We start from the raw sequence: 15,522 nt of genomic DNA, 5'->3' as shown, positions 1-15,522 counted from the left end.
AAAAAAGAAAAAAATTAAATTAAAAATAAAAATAAAACATGAAGTCTATCAATTAGAAGAAAAACTGAGCCAGCTCACTCTCCCCAAATGCAGGCACTAGACACTCTGTACGTGCACATCTTGTTGAAAGGAAGATAATGAAGTGGGGAGTTGGCAGCTCCACGGTGCATCTGCCGTAAACATCAATTAAAGACTCTTCTTTCCCCCACGAAAAGACCAGACGTTCACTTCGTCCATGTATTTCAACCAGGTATTTTATTGGTCTGGCAACTGCAAAATATACAAATTTCTGAAAGGCATCTCCTGTTTGAAAGCTAGCATAGCTTTATATCCCCGGTCATTAATTCAGACAAATACACAGAACACAGAGAAGTCCTAAGTCACACATAGGAGGCTCCCAAACCAATTAACAACGAAGCCCAATCTCTACAGCTTTCTATTGTTTAGGCTCCTTATACATATTAAATAAATAAATAGCACATCTGCTATCAAAATAATAAAAAAATAAATTTCAAGTATTACAAACGAAAATATCATTGGTGTGGTTCCAAACAGTTTTTCTTCTCTCCCAAAATGAAGAGCTTTGCCCGTGGTCTCAGGACAGAATAAGGAGGGGGAAATTCACCCAAAAACAAATAGGCAAAGTTAAAAATATTGGTCCCCGTTATTTTGTGGGGTGGAGAATTGGTAAGAATCAGTAGACGCCAAAAGTTCATGACTGTAGCTCAAACCCACCCCGCCCCGTCCAATGTCCCTCAAAAGGTAGGTCACTGGCTTCCAAAGTAGGCAGTGTTCTCCCTTCCGTAGTATCTCCCTCCCTGTCCAGATTCATGTTCCCTCTCTCCCTATCTAGGCCCTTCCCAAACTAAAGTCCTGTGTTAGGCCAAGGCTTCTGGATTTAGGTATTGATTTTAGGTAGTCAGAGGGGAGAGGGGACCACAGCTTTATCAAGCCCCTATCTGTATCAAACTTCAGAGTCGATGTCCAAAGAATGAGGCCTGCAAGAGGGACACAAGAAACTATTCTCAAGAGCAAAGCAAAAGGCCTTACATGTCAAATCGAAAAATACAACCAAGTGAAGCACAATCATGCACCCGTGCACGCCCACCCCCTACCCACACATGCTGATGAGACTCAACATCCAGGGAGAGAGAGAAAACTGCGCGAGTCTGGAGTTGCACGGGAATGCAGACAGAGACATCCTCTCCAGCAGACGCCAGCCAAAGCGGGTGCAATGGGCGGGGAGGGCTTGCATGGGTCAGCATGAAAATCCCCCACTTGATTGTACGATATCTGAAGCAGAGCCTCAGTTCCTACTCAATTCCAACCAGGAAAAAAACATGCATTCTTTAAAAGCTCTTCTCGAAAAACAAACAGCAACGGCTCTTCTCTCCATGCCCACTTTCAGGTGTCTAAATCCCCCACCCTCACCCAGGACCTGTCCCTTGAGCTGGGTGGAGGATCTCAGGGCTCACAGCAGAAGGCAGGAAAGAAAAGTGACCTTTGGCACGAGCTTTAAGACATCCTGAAAAGGGTCATTTGGACAAACTCTGCTGCCGAGTTTCCAAATGGTTTCATCTGGGCACGAGACTGCCCCCGTCCAACCTACCCCAGGGTTTGAGGCAATGAGGAGAAACCAACAGGCTGAGACGACAGGTCCCATGCTTTCATGTGACATGAATGTGACAAAATGTCACAGACGCCATGTCACAGACAAAAATGTCACAGACGCCATGAAGGGAAGGCCAGGACAAAGTCCACTCTTCCGAATTTCCCAAGGCACCGGCAGAGTGCCAGGCACAAGGCAGATGCTCCAAGACAGCGTGCAGGCAGCTCTTGAAGAAGTGGCTGGGAGTGAGGCCTTGCTTGGGCCACTGTCCCCACCTGGGAAAAGCTGGGACAGTAATGCAACTGCTGGGGAAGGATGCCAGGTGTTCCGCTCCCCACCTTCAGAGGCTCCAAGCCCCCCAGGACAAAACACCCCAACATCTACGTTCCTGAAGAGAAGGTGTGACTCTCAGGTCACACCTCTGCCATCGAAAAAGTGCAAAAGCCATCGGCTCCGGGAAAGTGTTTCTCAGTTCCCCCCAAGTCCAGGTTGGAGGAGAGAGGGGCCCTGCAGCTCCCTGGGAGCGGGAGGCCTCAGTTCTCATATTTCAGCAAAATACTTCCCTCTCCCCGTGCAGCCAGCCTGCCCTTGAACATCTTTGGAGGCAGAACGCAGGCCCGGAAGGTGTGTGGACCACCCAGCCAGCTTGTGTCTCAGCTCAGGGACTTCTTGCAGAAGAGGCCCCAACACCTGTCCAAGTTCGTTCTCATGAGGCGTCTTCCCAGGTCAAGATGCACCAAACAGCCACGTGGAAGTTTTTACACATTCCTTGACCTTCAGCAACTAGGAGCCTGCCTCATTTAATTTTAGGATTCTGCCACCAGTGTGGTCTTCCCAGCTCCAAACGTGCCAGGAGATCATAGAAACAAAACAAAACGGCACAGTGTCCCCAGGGGCCTCTTGTCAGGACCAGCACTCATCGCCCTCCCCAGGCTTTGTGAAGGTCTCCGAGGCTGGACGCTCCTAGGAAACCCAGAGGGTGGAGGTGGGGGCCCCGCGGCTAAAGGCAGGGCGCCAGGGACCCACGTGGCTTTCTGGTGTCCAGCGGCCGAAGGGACACAGAGGGTGTCAAGCACGGTTCTCTTCGGCCAAGGCTCCCCCGCTGCTCCACCCCACCCTCTCCGAAACAAGTCCTCAGGATACGTTTTGCCTCGGGCGGAGGGCAGGACACAAGCTAAGCTGCAGAAATGGAAATGGAATGGAACCAACACGTCTGCTTCAGTGTTTCCTGGAGGAATCAGCGCTGCTCCGGGAGCCTTTCATGTTCTGTTTTCAGGAGAAAAGAGGCGGGGAGGGAGTTAGGATTTGTAGCTGGCTGGCTTCTAAAGCAGAAGACCCTGAGCCATGCAACGGAGAATTCTTCCCTCCCTCCCTCCACCCCAGACAAAGAACATGATCCAAGAAAGGTGCTGCCAACCCCACAGGTGGAAGGGAGCCCAGGCGGGCCCCAGAACATGACGGAAGATAACCCCAGAGTCTCAGAGAAGGGGCTGGGCACCAGGCCTGGAGCCCGCCTGGTGGGGGCCATGTGGCTCCGGGAGGACTGTGAGCTGCATGGCATTGGGCACCAGTAACTACAGAGCCTCATGCTCACGACCCCATAGAAACCCCACACACAGAGCCTCACCGGCCACAGCCAGGCAGAGGACGAGCCCGGGGCCTCCAAGGACACACAGGGCCCCTCCTCTCCACTCAGCTCAAAACAGAGCCACACTCCCAGCTACTGCATCCAAATTCCGGGAACACAGTTTGACAGGCAGAACACAGGTGATACATGGAATGGCTGGACTTGGTGGGGAGGCCCAGGCGGGGAGCCAGGCAGAGGGGGCTGTTGCTAAAGCCCTGCCCCGCTTCTGATCACAGTGGCCCTCGCAGGGAGTTCTACCCCTAAGGCACTGGCCAGTACCAAACCCCCCACCGCCCCCCACCAAAAACATGTTCCAAAATCAGCGAGGAACACGGCTGACTGCAGCCGCGGCACAGCAGGCCTCCTTCCCCGACCTGCTTCACCCACGCCTCAAAAAACAAGAAAACACACAATGTCTAAAACTATTCTCTCCAATCCTGAGTGTCTCCACCTGGACTGCTTTAAAGAGGGTGGGAGAGAGCCCAGGCACACAGGGCCACCACGGCCCATGCCTACCCCACACAGAACTGGGGGTCCAAGGCTGAAGCCATCCACAGGGAGGAAAGTCACGGGGCTGGGCAGCATCAGAGCTATCGCCCAGGCCTGGGCCGGACTCAGGAACCCAGGTGACGGGTGCCCACCGGGGAGTGACGGGTGCCCAGCAGGAGGTGATGGGTGCCCACCAGGAGGTGATAGGGGACGATGGCTGCCTGCCGGGGGGTGATGGGCGCCCACCGGGGGGTGATGGGCGCCCACCGGGGGATGATGGGTGCCCACCGGGAGGTGACAGGTTCCCGCCAGGAGGTGATGGGTGCCCACCAGGAGGTGATAGGTGCCTGCCAGGAGGTGATGGGTGTCCACCAGGAGGTGACAGGTACCTGCCAGGGGACGATGGCTGCCTGCCAGGGGGTGATGGCTGCCCACCAGGAGGTGATAGGGGATGATGGCTGCCTGCCAGGGGTTGATGGGCGCCCGCCGGGGGATGATGGAAGTGATGGGTGCCCGCCGGGAGGGGGCAATTCTCTTCAGAGAGCCCTGGGTCCTCATATCTAGGGAGAGCCCCAGCCGGGCTGTGGGATCAGAGAGCAGGGCTGACATTTCCCTCCACATCTGCTGGCTCCAACCTGTCCTCAACACCACCAGCCCACGGCTTCCGGCACGCACAGATGATGGCGAGGCAACAGTAACAGTGGAGAGCCTGCAAGACTGGGTGACATCCACGTCCTTCACCCAAGGGCCCCGGCTCAGGACACGTGGGGGGTGAGAGACAGACTAGAAAGGACCTCACGACAATGGTGCTGCAGTTACCACCCTCGGCACGGAGACAGATGAGCCCCGCACTGCACGATGGCCAGTCTGCACACAGACCCAGATGCCGTGACGCGGTGCGGGACAGAGGGACATGCACCCAGGCATTTACCTTCCACAGTTAGTAAGGAGAAAACTTTGAGAAAATGTGACAGACAGTTCGTCTTTCAAGCAGAGTGGGGACGAGGAAGAAACAGGTTGGAAAAGGAAAAAAAAAGAAAATCTTTAGTAGGATTTTCTAGTGTGCATTTGAAATTTTAAAAACGAAGGCTGCATCACAAATGCCAGGTGATCTCTCAATCCCAAGCAGCCATCACAGCCCCCAGGAAGGCACTGCAGAGCACCGGGTCCGGAGAGTCGTTCGTCCCCATCTTACTGGGAAACCAAGATCACAGGGGTGAAGACTCTAGGCTGGGCGCAGTGGCTCACACCTGTAATCCCAGCACTTTGGGAGGCCAAGGCAGGTGGATCACTTGAGGTCAGGAGTTTGAGACCAGCCTGGCCAACTTGGTGAAACCCCATCTCTACTAAAGATACAAACATTAGCCAGGCGCGGTGGCGGGCACCTGTTATCCCAGCTACTCGGGAGGCTGAGACGGGAGAATCGCTTGAACCCGGGAGAAGGAGGTTGCAGTGGGCCAAGATCGCGCCATTGCACTCCAGCCTGGGCAACAAGAGCAAAACTCCGTCTCAAAAAAAATAAAGACTCCAGGCCACGGCCTTGGACCCAAGGGGTTTCCCCTCCCCAAGTCTGAGTGTTTCTGCTGCCCCAGAGAAGAAACCCCTCAGGTTACAGGAGGGTATCCAAAGGCTGACCCAATGCCAGCAAGCCCGGAAGTCTCCACAGGCCCAGGGCACCAAGTTCCTCCCTGATAAGAACAGCAGCCGTCATCCCCCACGCACTTCCTAGGGGCCAGATACTGTCCTAAGTGCTGTATCTATAGTGTCATTATGAAAACTTTATAAAGTTATTATCTCCATATTACAGATGAGGAAGCTGAGGTCCTAGAATTGCTTTAACTTGCCCAGAGTGCCAAGGATAGAGGCCAAGAGGAGTAGAACCAAGATGCAGACTTGGCTTGGTCTGACTTGCATCATAAATTCCGGTCACAGAGCTCAGGTGGGCTCCTAGAATCAGATGTGGCTACAATCCTAGATGTGGGGTCACGCACCCAGGATGGACGGGACAATGGGACTCTAGAGTGAAATTCCAACCTGAGTCAGGTGTGATGGGTCCATAGGATGTATTTTTGCTGAACAAGAGGGATTCTAGCAAAGGCACTATTATGTTAGTCTTGGAGATGGGTAAGATCAGCTTTAGCGGGTGGGGGGCTATCCCCAAATGGCTCCTCCCAGTAGAAAGATTTCTTTCCTGGCAACATGAGGCCATGTGTCTAACGCAGGGGTCCCTAACCCCAGGGCTGTGGACCGGTACCCAGTCCACAGCCCATTCAGAGGCAGGCCACACAGCAGGAGGTGCGCGGTGGGCGGGCCACACAGCAGGAGGTGCGCGGTGGGCGGGCCAGCATTACCACCTGACTCGGAGGAGCACACAAACCCTACTGTGAACTGTGCACACGAGGGATCTAGACTGTGCATTCCTTCAGAGAATCTAATGCCAGATGATCCGAGGCAGAACAGTTTTATCCCAAACCATCCCCCACCCTGCCGTGGTGGGGAAAATTCTCTTCCACGAAACAGGTCCCTGGTACCAAAAAGGTCGGGGACTGCTAGTCTAAAGGATCAGGACACGCACAGATGTAAAACCTTCAGGCTCCAAATCCAAAAAGTTTCACACAAGAAGCCCAGATCCTGAAGCACTGCACACTGGCCCCGTGCATCACAAACACTGGCCCTGAGGATGGAGGGCGTGCCCCGAGACGCTGGAAGTTGAGGGCAGGCCCACCTTAGGTAAGCAAAGCCTGGCCATGGGAAGCAGCTGCAAGGGAGTGGCTGTGGGGGTACACGAGGGTCCAGCAGCTGCCCATGCCTTGCGGGTTGCAGGGCAGGGGCCTCGGGACAGCGGCAGGGGACGGGCACCCAGCCCACTCTCAGAAGCCGCAGAGAGGAGGCAGCCGGCTTTCTGAAGCTAGGGGCCTTTCAGGCCCCGGCTCTGCGGCTCACCTGCTGGAAGCACGGGCCAGTCACTCAGCCCCTCAACCATTAAACGGGGGACTGACTGCCCTGCCGACCTCCCAGGGTGGTCTTAAGGAACGTGGACATGGGGGACACTGGCACATATTCTGGCCCTTCATCCCTCTGCCACCAAAATCTGAGTGCCATGCCGAACCTCTCCCATTTCCAAAACCCAGCCATTCTTTTCAGCATCTCAGGCTGCATTTCTCATCACACCTTTCCAGTTTCTGCATAAAGTAGTTAAGGTAACTTAAGGAGCAAAGAGGAAATAAAGGGGGGTATGTTTTGGTGGGGGGGCGAGGGGATGACACTTCACGTGGCTGTCATTAAAGTTCTGCGGCAGGAAGGCCTCTGCTCCTGTGGGGAAGGGATCCCAGAGCAGTGGGAACACAGCCCCCGCTACCCAGGGGCTGCCAGAGCTCAGGCTGAACCTGAAACTCTGCAGGGAGCGCTGGGAGGAGCAGAGGTGAGCACATGGGTTAGAGATGAAGGCCGCACCCAGCCCCGGGCGTGACTGTGATGCTGGGCAGGCTCTAACCCAGGACAAACGGATCCCCAAGAAGGGTCTCCACTTGGAGCTCTTTCGGGGTGTGGGGGTCCTCATGGGGAGGAAGAGGCTCACAGCTCAGGCCCCACCACACTCCCACTATTCCCCATAGGTTTGTTTTACAGATCAGGCTCTGAGTAAGTTTTCCTTTCAAAACAAAGGACACTCCTGGGGCAGGAGGGGGCTTTAAGGCTAACGGCACCTGGCACAGATACAGCTCGCCACCAAGATCTGATTCTGAGAGGGAAATGTGGATTTATGCCGAGCCCTAAACCACGGCCATTACACACCACGACCTGCAGCCCTGAGAGGGTCATGGAGAAGCCAGCTGTCGTGCGGCAGTGTCGGAACACACCCAACAGCAGTGGAGCCACCATGACCGCCTGCACCCTTTTCTAAAAACATTCAGGAATCTCTCCTCCCTGCTCCTACGCCCTTCTCCTCCTTCCCCCATGGAGGACCTCAGATCACAAAACTGCTGTCATCCTCAATATTTTAACAGGCAGGAGGCCAAATGAGCAAGCAGGAAGAAAGCGGTGCAAGCAGCAGCAATGATCGGAGAGATACTTACAGACAGGCTTGCCCTAGCAAAGGCTGCGGAGGAGAAGCAGAGAGAGAAGTCAGTCAGGAGGCAGGGTGCAATCTGCAGGGACGAAGCCCTGCAAAACCCCACGCCAGCCCAGCCAGCAGCTTCAGATGTCCCTAAGAACCTGGCCACCCTGAAGGACTGTCCTCCCAACGCCAGGGGCAGCTCTGAAGCGGACAGGAGGATGCAGCCCCTGCCACTGCATCCTCCACGACGGAGGTCTGTGCAGCTCAGGATGTCAACCCCCTTCCCCAGCCTGGTCCCCCCAAGCATCGAAGCAGCAGCCTCTGAACTTCCAAATACAACCGCACATTTCCATCAGAACGGATGCCACAGGGACACCCTTTCAGTTCTGCTAGTTTTTCATAAAACCCTCAGATCTGAGACCCGCAAGGGAATACGTATGAGAGCTCTCCCAGTCCTGCCCCGTCATGTGCAAAGCTAAGGAGACTGAGGGCCTGGGAGGGGAAGGAATCTGGGCGATTAAATTGCTGCACTCAGGTTAGTGTGGAGCTACCACCAAAGCCAGGCCTCCAGGCTTCCGCTAATCACAGCCACCTCACCGTGTCTACGTGTCCCCACCACACGCCCCACACTGAGCTGATGCAGGCTCATCTGATCTGACTTCTGCACTGCCACTATTCCCCCATTGCCTGGATGAAAAAACTGAGGCCTGGAGAGGTTAAGTGACCTGTGGAGGCTGCAGCATCTCCCAGGTCACCTTCCAGACACCACCAGGTCTAAGGAAGTCTCGGAAAAGGCGGGAAGAGGGGGCAGGCTGGAAAGGATGCCCAGAGCCAGCACCAGCCTCTGGCTCATCAACAAACCTACCGGAAGCTGCACTGGGCTGATTTGTGGGGGCAGGCCTGGAGGGTGGAGGTGGGACAGACCCTTGGGTGGTACCTGAATTTGAGCCCAGAAATTTCTACATCTCACATATTTGCAAGGGTTCCTGGCTATAAAGGAAAAGACCAGTTTTCTGAAAACAGTTTTCTGAAAACAAATCTTAATGTCTAACAACCAAAATCTTCCAGCCTGTAATCTTCAAAATTAATGAAATAAGTGAAATCGGGTTGGGTTTTTTTTTTTTTTTTTGAGATGGAGTCTCCCTCTGTCACCCATGCTGGAGTGCAATGGCCGCGATCTCGGCTCACTGCAACCTCCGCCTCCCGGATTCAAGCAATTCTCCTGCCTCAGCCTCCTGAGAAGCTGGGATTACAGGCGCCCGCCTCCACACCTGGCTCATTTTTGTATTTTTAGTAAAGATAGGGTTTTGCCATGTTGGCCAGGCTGATCTCAAACTCCTGACCTTAGGTGATCCGCCCACCTCGGCCTGCCAAAGCGCTGAGATTACAGGCGTGAGCCACCGCACCTGGCCTTGTTAAGGTTTTTTACTACCTGCTGGGATAACCATGTTATTTATGTGAGAAAGTGGCCACTTTGTTTTAGAAATAACCATTCACGAACGTGAACGGGTCTTGGACATCTCACTCTTCCTTCTGCACTGCCTGCTTCTGCCCCGTAAAAACCCCATCCTCAGAAAGGAGGCGAACACAGTCACGGTTGTCACCAGCAAGGAAAGCCCACAGGACCTCAACTTTAGAGGGTGCTTCCCATGTTCTCCCTCAACACGCGAGTGTGTGCGCATGCCCCGACACACGTGCACAGACACCTACAACATACACACGCGCACCCACACGCACCCACGCACGCATTCTTGCAAACACACACGCACGCAATCCCAGATCTGCGGCATCAGGCCCGGCATGTGAACCCCAGGCAGGAAGGAAAGGGGAGTGCACTGACTTGTCCAGGCAGCTGTGTGGGCACCTCCGGGGGCAGGCAGCTGGGCAGGGCGGCCGAGGTGGAGGCCACATGCTCCTCAAAGCTGTTGATGCGAGGCTTTTTGGTGGGCTCGGGGCTGGCTAGCGGGGTGACACTATTGCGTCTCATGAGCGGGTTAGGTCCCTTCTTTGCATCCTAAGCAAGACAAAGACAAAAGAGAGAAAGGCGACAGTTACAAAGAAGGGGAGGAAAATTAGCCCAAAAAAAGTTTCTCTGCTCCTGGATTTTAGGGAGGCAACAAGACTGACCGAGGGGAGTGGCCGGGACCACGGGCCAGGGACCATGGGCTGCTGAGTGTGTGGTGACTCCCAGGCAGCAAGAATGGGGGCAATTCCCTCCCATGCCCGTTCCTCGGATGGTACCAAAGGATTCCCCACACAGACAAACACGGTGCTTGCAAAGCAAGGAGGGAAAGAATGATCACCACAGCAGAGCATGAGGTCGGAGAAAAGAGCTTTGCTTCCAGCCTCTCTAAGAGCTGAGGAGGGGCATCTAGGAGGGAGAGGCTAGGCCTGAGGCTCACAGGATGGGGAGGGGAAGGCACCTGTGCTGACTCCCTTCCGCCTACCCGAGGCAGGGTCTGCAGAGCCGTCTGTACTACGCAAAGGGCACCCTGGCTTAGGATGGGGCACGGAGGCTGCAAAACCAGCCTGGAGACCAAAGGGGCAGAAAATGTGCAGCAGGAAGCAGGTTCTGTGGCCAGGACCAGACACAGCCCTCCCAGGATAGGGACAGTGTGATAGGTGTGGGCCTCCAGCCTCAGAACCGGGGTCTGTCTCCATCGTGGCCCTGCCCCCATTCCCTGCAGGGAAGAGCTCCAGGACCGGCTCAGGCCCAATCCCATAGCGGGGGCAGCGGCTCCCTGACCAGGGCTGTTGTCATATGGCTAAAGGCAGGACAGCATCCAGTGACCCACATTCCGAAGGGGAGGGGGTGACAGGGACCAAGGCGGCCAAGGGACCCTAGCCTCTCTCAGGTCAGCCACCAGCCAGGCAACTGCCGGCGACTGGGGTGGACACCTCATCCCTTCATGCCAAAATCCGAAGGCCAAGCTTCTTGGGACTAGGACAGTCACCTGCTTTGGGAACGCCATGACAGAAAGTCACGCTCGGTCTAAGAGAAAGGTCTGACTAGTACTAGCACAGTGTTGTACTTTTGGCAGCCTGTACACGGTGAATTCAAACTCACTTTCACAACGTACATCCACCTGGGCAGAGGCCCATTCTACTCAGCCAGAGGCAGCCTGGCCCACCTCCAAATATCAGGCCTCCCCCCAGGGTAGAGAGCAGCTGCACCGCAAGGCCTCGAGGTCTCCTGAAACACCTCCCCACCCGCCATCCCCCAGGCCTCTGCTCTCCACGCCTCTCCTCTTTCAACACCGTGTTCTTGGTGGTTCTGAGCCTAATCACATGCACGTGGCGGCGCTGACCTGCTGATCCTGTTTGAAACAGTAACTCTAGAAACTGAAAGCACTGGTTTTAGCTGCCAGAAAGGAAAGGCAACAAGAACTGTGCTATGCTGATGTTAAAGAGAAGAGAGGCTGGGCACAACGGCTCACACCTTTATCCCAGCACTTTGGGAGACTGAGGCAGGAGGATCACTTGAGCCCAGGAGTTCAAGACCAGCCTGGGCACACAGTGAGACCCCATTCTCTAAAAAAAAATGCATAAATTAAAATTAGCTGGGCATGGTGGTGCGCACCTGTAGTCTCAGCTACGCGGGAGGCTGAAGTGGGAGGATCGCTTGAACCCAGGAGGTTGAGGCTGCAGTGAGCCGTGAATGCGCCACCGCACTCCAGCCTGGGGAACAGACTGAAACCCTGTCTCAAAAAAAAAAAAAAAAGAGAGAGAGAGAATGTATCTTCCTCACTAATATTCATATCTCGAGCTCAGCAGAAATGGGAGGAAGAGGACACAGGAAGAAAGAAAAAAGAGAAGGCCCCAGAAGCCACAGAACGGACGGGCAGGAACAAAGAGGTGCTGAGGAAGGCAGCCAGCAGGCCCGTGGCCCCATACAGGCCAGTACCTGCAGGCAGGCGGCCTGGGGACCTCCTGAGCGCCCATCACCCACCAGGGCTATCGTGTGATGATGGCCAGGATGAGGCTTGGGGCCTCCACTCACCTCTGACCTCTCCCGGTGCGTGCTGACGGACTCCACGTTCAGGTAGATGGACTCCACGCGACAGCCTGGAGGGCGTGGGATGGGGGCAGAGGAAGCTGCTGTTAAAGGGACAGCACCGCTTACAGCCCACGGCCACAAGAAGCTACTGTGGCCACCTTCAGGGGAACAGGGCTTGGCAGGGGCTGCTACTCACCATAAGCGACAGGCGTCAGTTTCAGGACAGTGTGAAGAGGGCATTTCAGGTAGGGCATCTCCTCTGAAATTGAAATTGTACACCCACAATTAGAAATGAGACACGGCCAGGCATGGTGGCTCACGCCTGTAATCCCAGCACTTTGGGAGGCTGAGGCAGGTGGATCACCTGAGGTCAGGAGTTCAAGACCGCCTGACCAACATGGCAAAACCCCATCTCTACTAAAAATACAAAATCAGCCAGGGTGTGGTGGCACATGCGTGTAATCTCAGCTACTCAGGAGGCTGAGGCAGGAAAATCGCTTGAACCTGGGAGGTGGAGGTTGCAGTGAGCGCATGCATTGCACTCCAGCCTGCGCAAGAAGAGCAAAACTTTGTCTCAAAAAAAAGAAATGAGACATGAGGGTGGGGGAGGCACGGAAAGACCTTTATGGTCCCCCCACAAGGACCCTCGGAAGCCCTGTCGTGCAGGGGCATCTGTCCCCAGCCACAAGCTGTCCTGGGCAGCAGGTGGCCCCAGAAGAAGACTTTAGCCCAAAGAGCGCCATCAAACCAAACCAGGACTCGCCCTCACAATGACTTAGAGTTGGGAAAAAAGTCACTCCCAAACGATTTAGGTCTGTCTAGGGATTCAGCTGCACTGGATTGGACATGCTAAGACTTAACATTTCAATCAGATTGTCAGAGTTTTCCGGGCTGTTTGTTCCCTTAGAGGGCACTTAAGAGAAGTGCAGCCCCGACCCCAAGCCAAGACCCTGGGATGTGTGGAGCCAGGGGCAGGTCTCAGGGAGCTGTTTATGAAGCAATGACGTCCCCGGCATCAACCTGGGCTCCACAGCATTTGCCAAGGGCTTCAAGGAAGCGCTGGACAGAGAGGACCTGAAGCAGCCGGGAGCTGGGAGCTGACACTTGTGCTGTTCTCCTAACACCCCATGGCACAGCAGCCAACACAGGGCAGGCCACGGCAGGTCTGCGGCTGACCCCCCGAGTGCCAGTCCCCTCCTCCCTCCATCCCGGGGCCACGGCCTGCCCGAGATACCTGCGCTCTTATCCAGGAAGTAGGCCAGTAGGCAGCGCAGGACGGCCTGGTGGCAGATGACCAGCACGTTCTCCTGCCGCTCCAGCTCCATGATCACCGGCTCCAGGCGCTGGACCAGGTCCTGGTAGGACTGAGCACAGAGGGCCGGGCCCGCGTGAGCTCAGGGCACTTAGGAGGGGCTCTGCCGCTGGCCACAGCCTGCATCAGACCGGCCAGAGAGCCGTGCAAAATCAGTCACCCATCATCAGCAGTGGTTGAGAAGGTGCAGGGTTTAACATGGACTATTGCTCAGCCACAAAAAGAGTGAAGCCCTCACCCCTGCTCCCGCACAGGGGAACATGGAAAACCCGATGCTGTGTGAAAGAACCGGGCACAAAGGCACGCATGGCATCTGACTCCACTGACATGGAATGCCCAGAATAGGCAGGTCCAGATGCAGGAAGCAGACGGGCCGGTGCCGGGGCTGGGCGGGGCAGGCAGGAGCGGCTGCTAACAGGTCTGGGTTTCTTTGTGCAGTGAGGGAAAGGCCTGGAATTTGTGATGGCTGCACAGCACTGTGAGTACACTAACATGCACTAAACCATAACTTTAACGTGATGAAAGTGGTCCATTTTATGTTATGTGTATTTTCTATCAATTTAAAATGTAAAAAGAAGCAGGAGGGCTGTGACTTTAGAAAAAGACCAAAAAATCTCCTGCTCCTGTGGACTCTCTGCTGCGCTAACCAGGGCCCTGGTGTGCGAGGCTCAGTCTGAGGCCAGAGGACAGTGGGCCAAGGGCCTGAGGCATGACGCTGCTCGGCAGGGCACGGGCAGGGAGGACACACCCGGCCCAGGAGGGTCCCATCGGCAGAGGAGACAGCAGCATGCTCAGCCACAGCCCCCCGAGCACCGTGCATGGGGAGGCACAGACGCCGCCCAGGGGATGTAGACCCACCCCTCCTGCCAGCCTGCCCACCACCCTGCCCAGTGGACCTTCACACACCACCTTCCTCCTCTCCCATAGGGTTCTATGTCCCTAGGGAAACACATCTCACTTCTGCTTATGGGAAAATGCACTTCACCCCAGGCTGTTAGAAGGTTCAGTTTGGGGGGACTCGATTCCGAGGTGGAGGGTGTAGGAGCCCCCAGAACCCACACGGAAGTGAACTCCCTGGAGGGGGGGCCCAGCCCTGCACAGCAGTGGCCATGTGCGCTGGGGTCCCTCAGCCCACCCCAGCCTGTGCTCACCTCCCCGGTGGGGTAGCGGTAGTAGTACTTGTCCTGCTCCCGCAGCGCATACTCCTCGGGGTAGGTGTCCCTGATCTCCTCGTAGGTCAGCTCTTCACAGACGCCCTGTGGGGACCCAGTGGTCACTCAGGGGAACAAAGCACAGGGGTGTCTAGGGCCTCTTGGGAAGCCGCCCCATGCCCGAGGGTGAGGCTGCCTGCCCGCCTCCCGGGACTCACCGCGTCGATCTCATTGAGCGCCTTCCACTGCTCGTAGGGCAGCCGCAGCGCCTCAGCTGTCTGGATGGTGCTCTTCAGCTGGCTGGTCCACACGCGCAGGTCCTTCAGGTTCTGCTCCTCCACGAACTTGCTCAGAGCGCTGGCAAACTGAGAGGTGGTGGAGAGGGGCCATTGATTCCAGATGCCCGCAGCTCCTCCAAGAGCCAGGGGATGGAGCAGGCAGCCCATGTGGGGCTGTGCACTACCTGGTTACACCGTGGGGGCCCCAGGCCACTGGGACAGCCACAGCCACACACACCCTCCCCAGAGACCAGGCTCAGCTCTTCCTGCCCCTCCCCTTCCTAGTGCACAATTGCTCACACATCACACATGTGCAGATACACACACCAGACACACACATACAAAGTAACACAAAGACACACACATAAAGCCACATGGATAGGCATAGACACACACACAGAGCTATACAGAGATGCACACAGATATGCAGAGACACGCAGGTGCACACACAGATAACACACACAGCAAGCACACCAAGCAGCAGCAGCAGCAGCAGCAGCACACACCTCCCCACCCACCCTATAGACCCTGCAACCGCCCTGCAGCCAGAACGGCCCATGCCGCAGCACACCCCGCACCTTCTTGCCCCGGCTGGACAGGCCCGAGTCGCCCCCGATGCGGCCCTGGAGGTTGTGCTCGTTCTCGCCGTGCCGGCACAGGTAGATGGTGCGCGGCTGCACGTGGATGTTCATCAGGTAGTACACGATGCGGCTCTGGATGTGGTCCTGCACCCGGTTCACCAGGAACCTCCGGCCCACGTCAATCACCTTGATCAGTGACAAGTCCCTGCAGAGAGACCCCACCAAGGACCACAGCTCAGGCCACCGCCCACAGCAGGATGCACCCGGCCTGGCCCAGCCCGTCTCCAGAAGATGTGTTCCCCAGAGAACAGCAAGGCTTGACCGTAGGCCCCTCCAGGGCACAGACCAAATCCTTCTAAGGAGCAGAGCATACGCGTGCGACAACTCCCACAGCTGGTGTCTGGCTGTGAGGCTGGCTTGCCTC

General features: G+C 55.9%; 1 protein-coding gene across 4 annotated transcripts in view; it reads right to left on the bottom strand.

The window, feature by feature from the left end:
- Nucleotides 1–236: 236 nt before the first annotated feature.
- PFKFB3 (6-phosphofructo-2-kinase/fructose-2,6-biphosphatase 3) overlaps nucleotides 237–15,522 on the bottom strand; it is a 94,120-nt gene continuing 78,834 nt past the window's right edge. For 2 of the 4 annotated variants that reach the window (XM_032151194.2, XM_032150947.2), the window contains exons 8-17: nucleotides 15,096–15,303; nucleotides 14,458–14,604; nucleotides 14,240–14,344; nucleotides 13,011–13,140; nucleotides 11,973–12,035; nucleotides 11,780–11,844; nucleotides 9,620–9,793; nucleotides 7,799–7,821; nucleotides 4,657–4,708; nucleotides 2,798–2,875 (exon numbers count right to left, since the gene is read on the bottom strand). In XM_032151194.2, the coding sequence (XP_032007085.1) occupies nucleotides 4,666–4,708; nucleotides 7,799–7,821; nucleotides 9,620–9,793; nucleotides 11,780–11,844; nucleotides 11,973–12,035; nucleotides 13,011–13,140; nucleotides 14,240–14,344; nucleotides 14,458–14,604; nucleotides 15,096–15,303 (958 nt within the window). In that variant the 3' untranslated portion in view covers nucleotides 2,798–2,875; nucleotides 4,657–4,665. Of the gene's footprint in view, nucleotides 2,876–4,656; nucleotides 4,709–7,798; nucleotides 7,822–9,619; nucleotides 9,794–11,779; nucleotides 11,845–11,972; nucleotides 12,036–13,010; nucleotides 13,141–14,239; nucleotides 14,345–14,457; nucleotides 14,605–15,095; nucleotides 15,304–15,522 lie in introns of all 4 variants that reach the window. The other 2 variants (XM_032151116.2, XM_032151036.2) reach the window with 2 other exon arrangements.

This window comes from Hylobates moloch, unplaced genomic scaffold (genome assembly GCF_009828535.3).
Source record: "Hylobates moloch isolate HMO894 unplaced genomic scaffold, HMol_V3 SCAFFOLD_2, whole genome shotgun sequence".
Classification (NCBI taxonomy): Eukaryota; Metazoa; Chordata; class Mammalia; order Primates; family Hylobatidae; genus Hylobates; species Hylobates moloch.
This window is presented reverse-complemented; position numbering and strand designations above follow the sequence as displayed.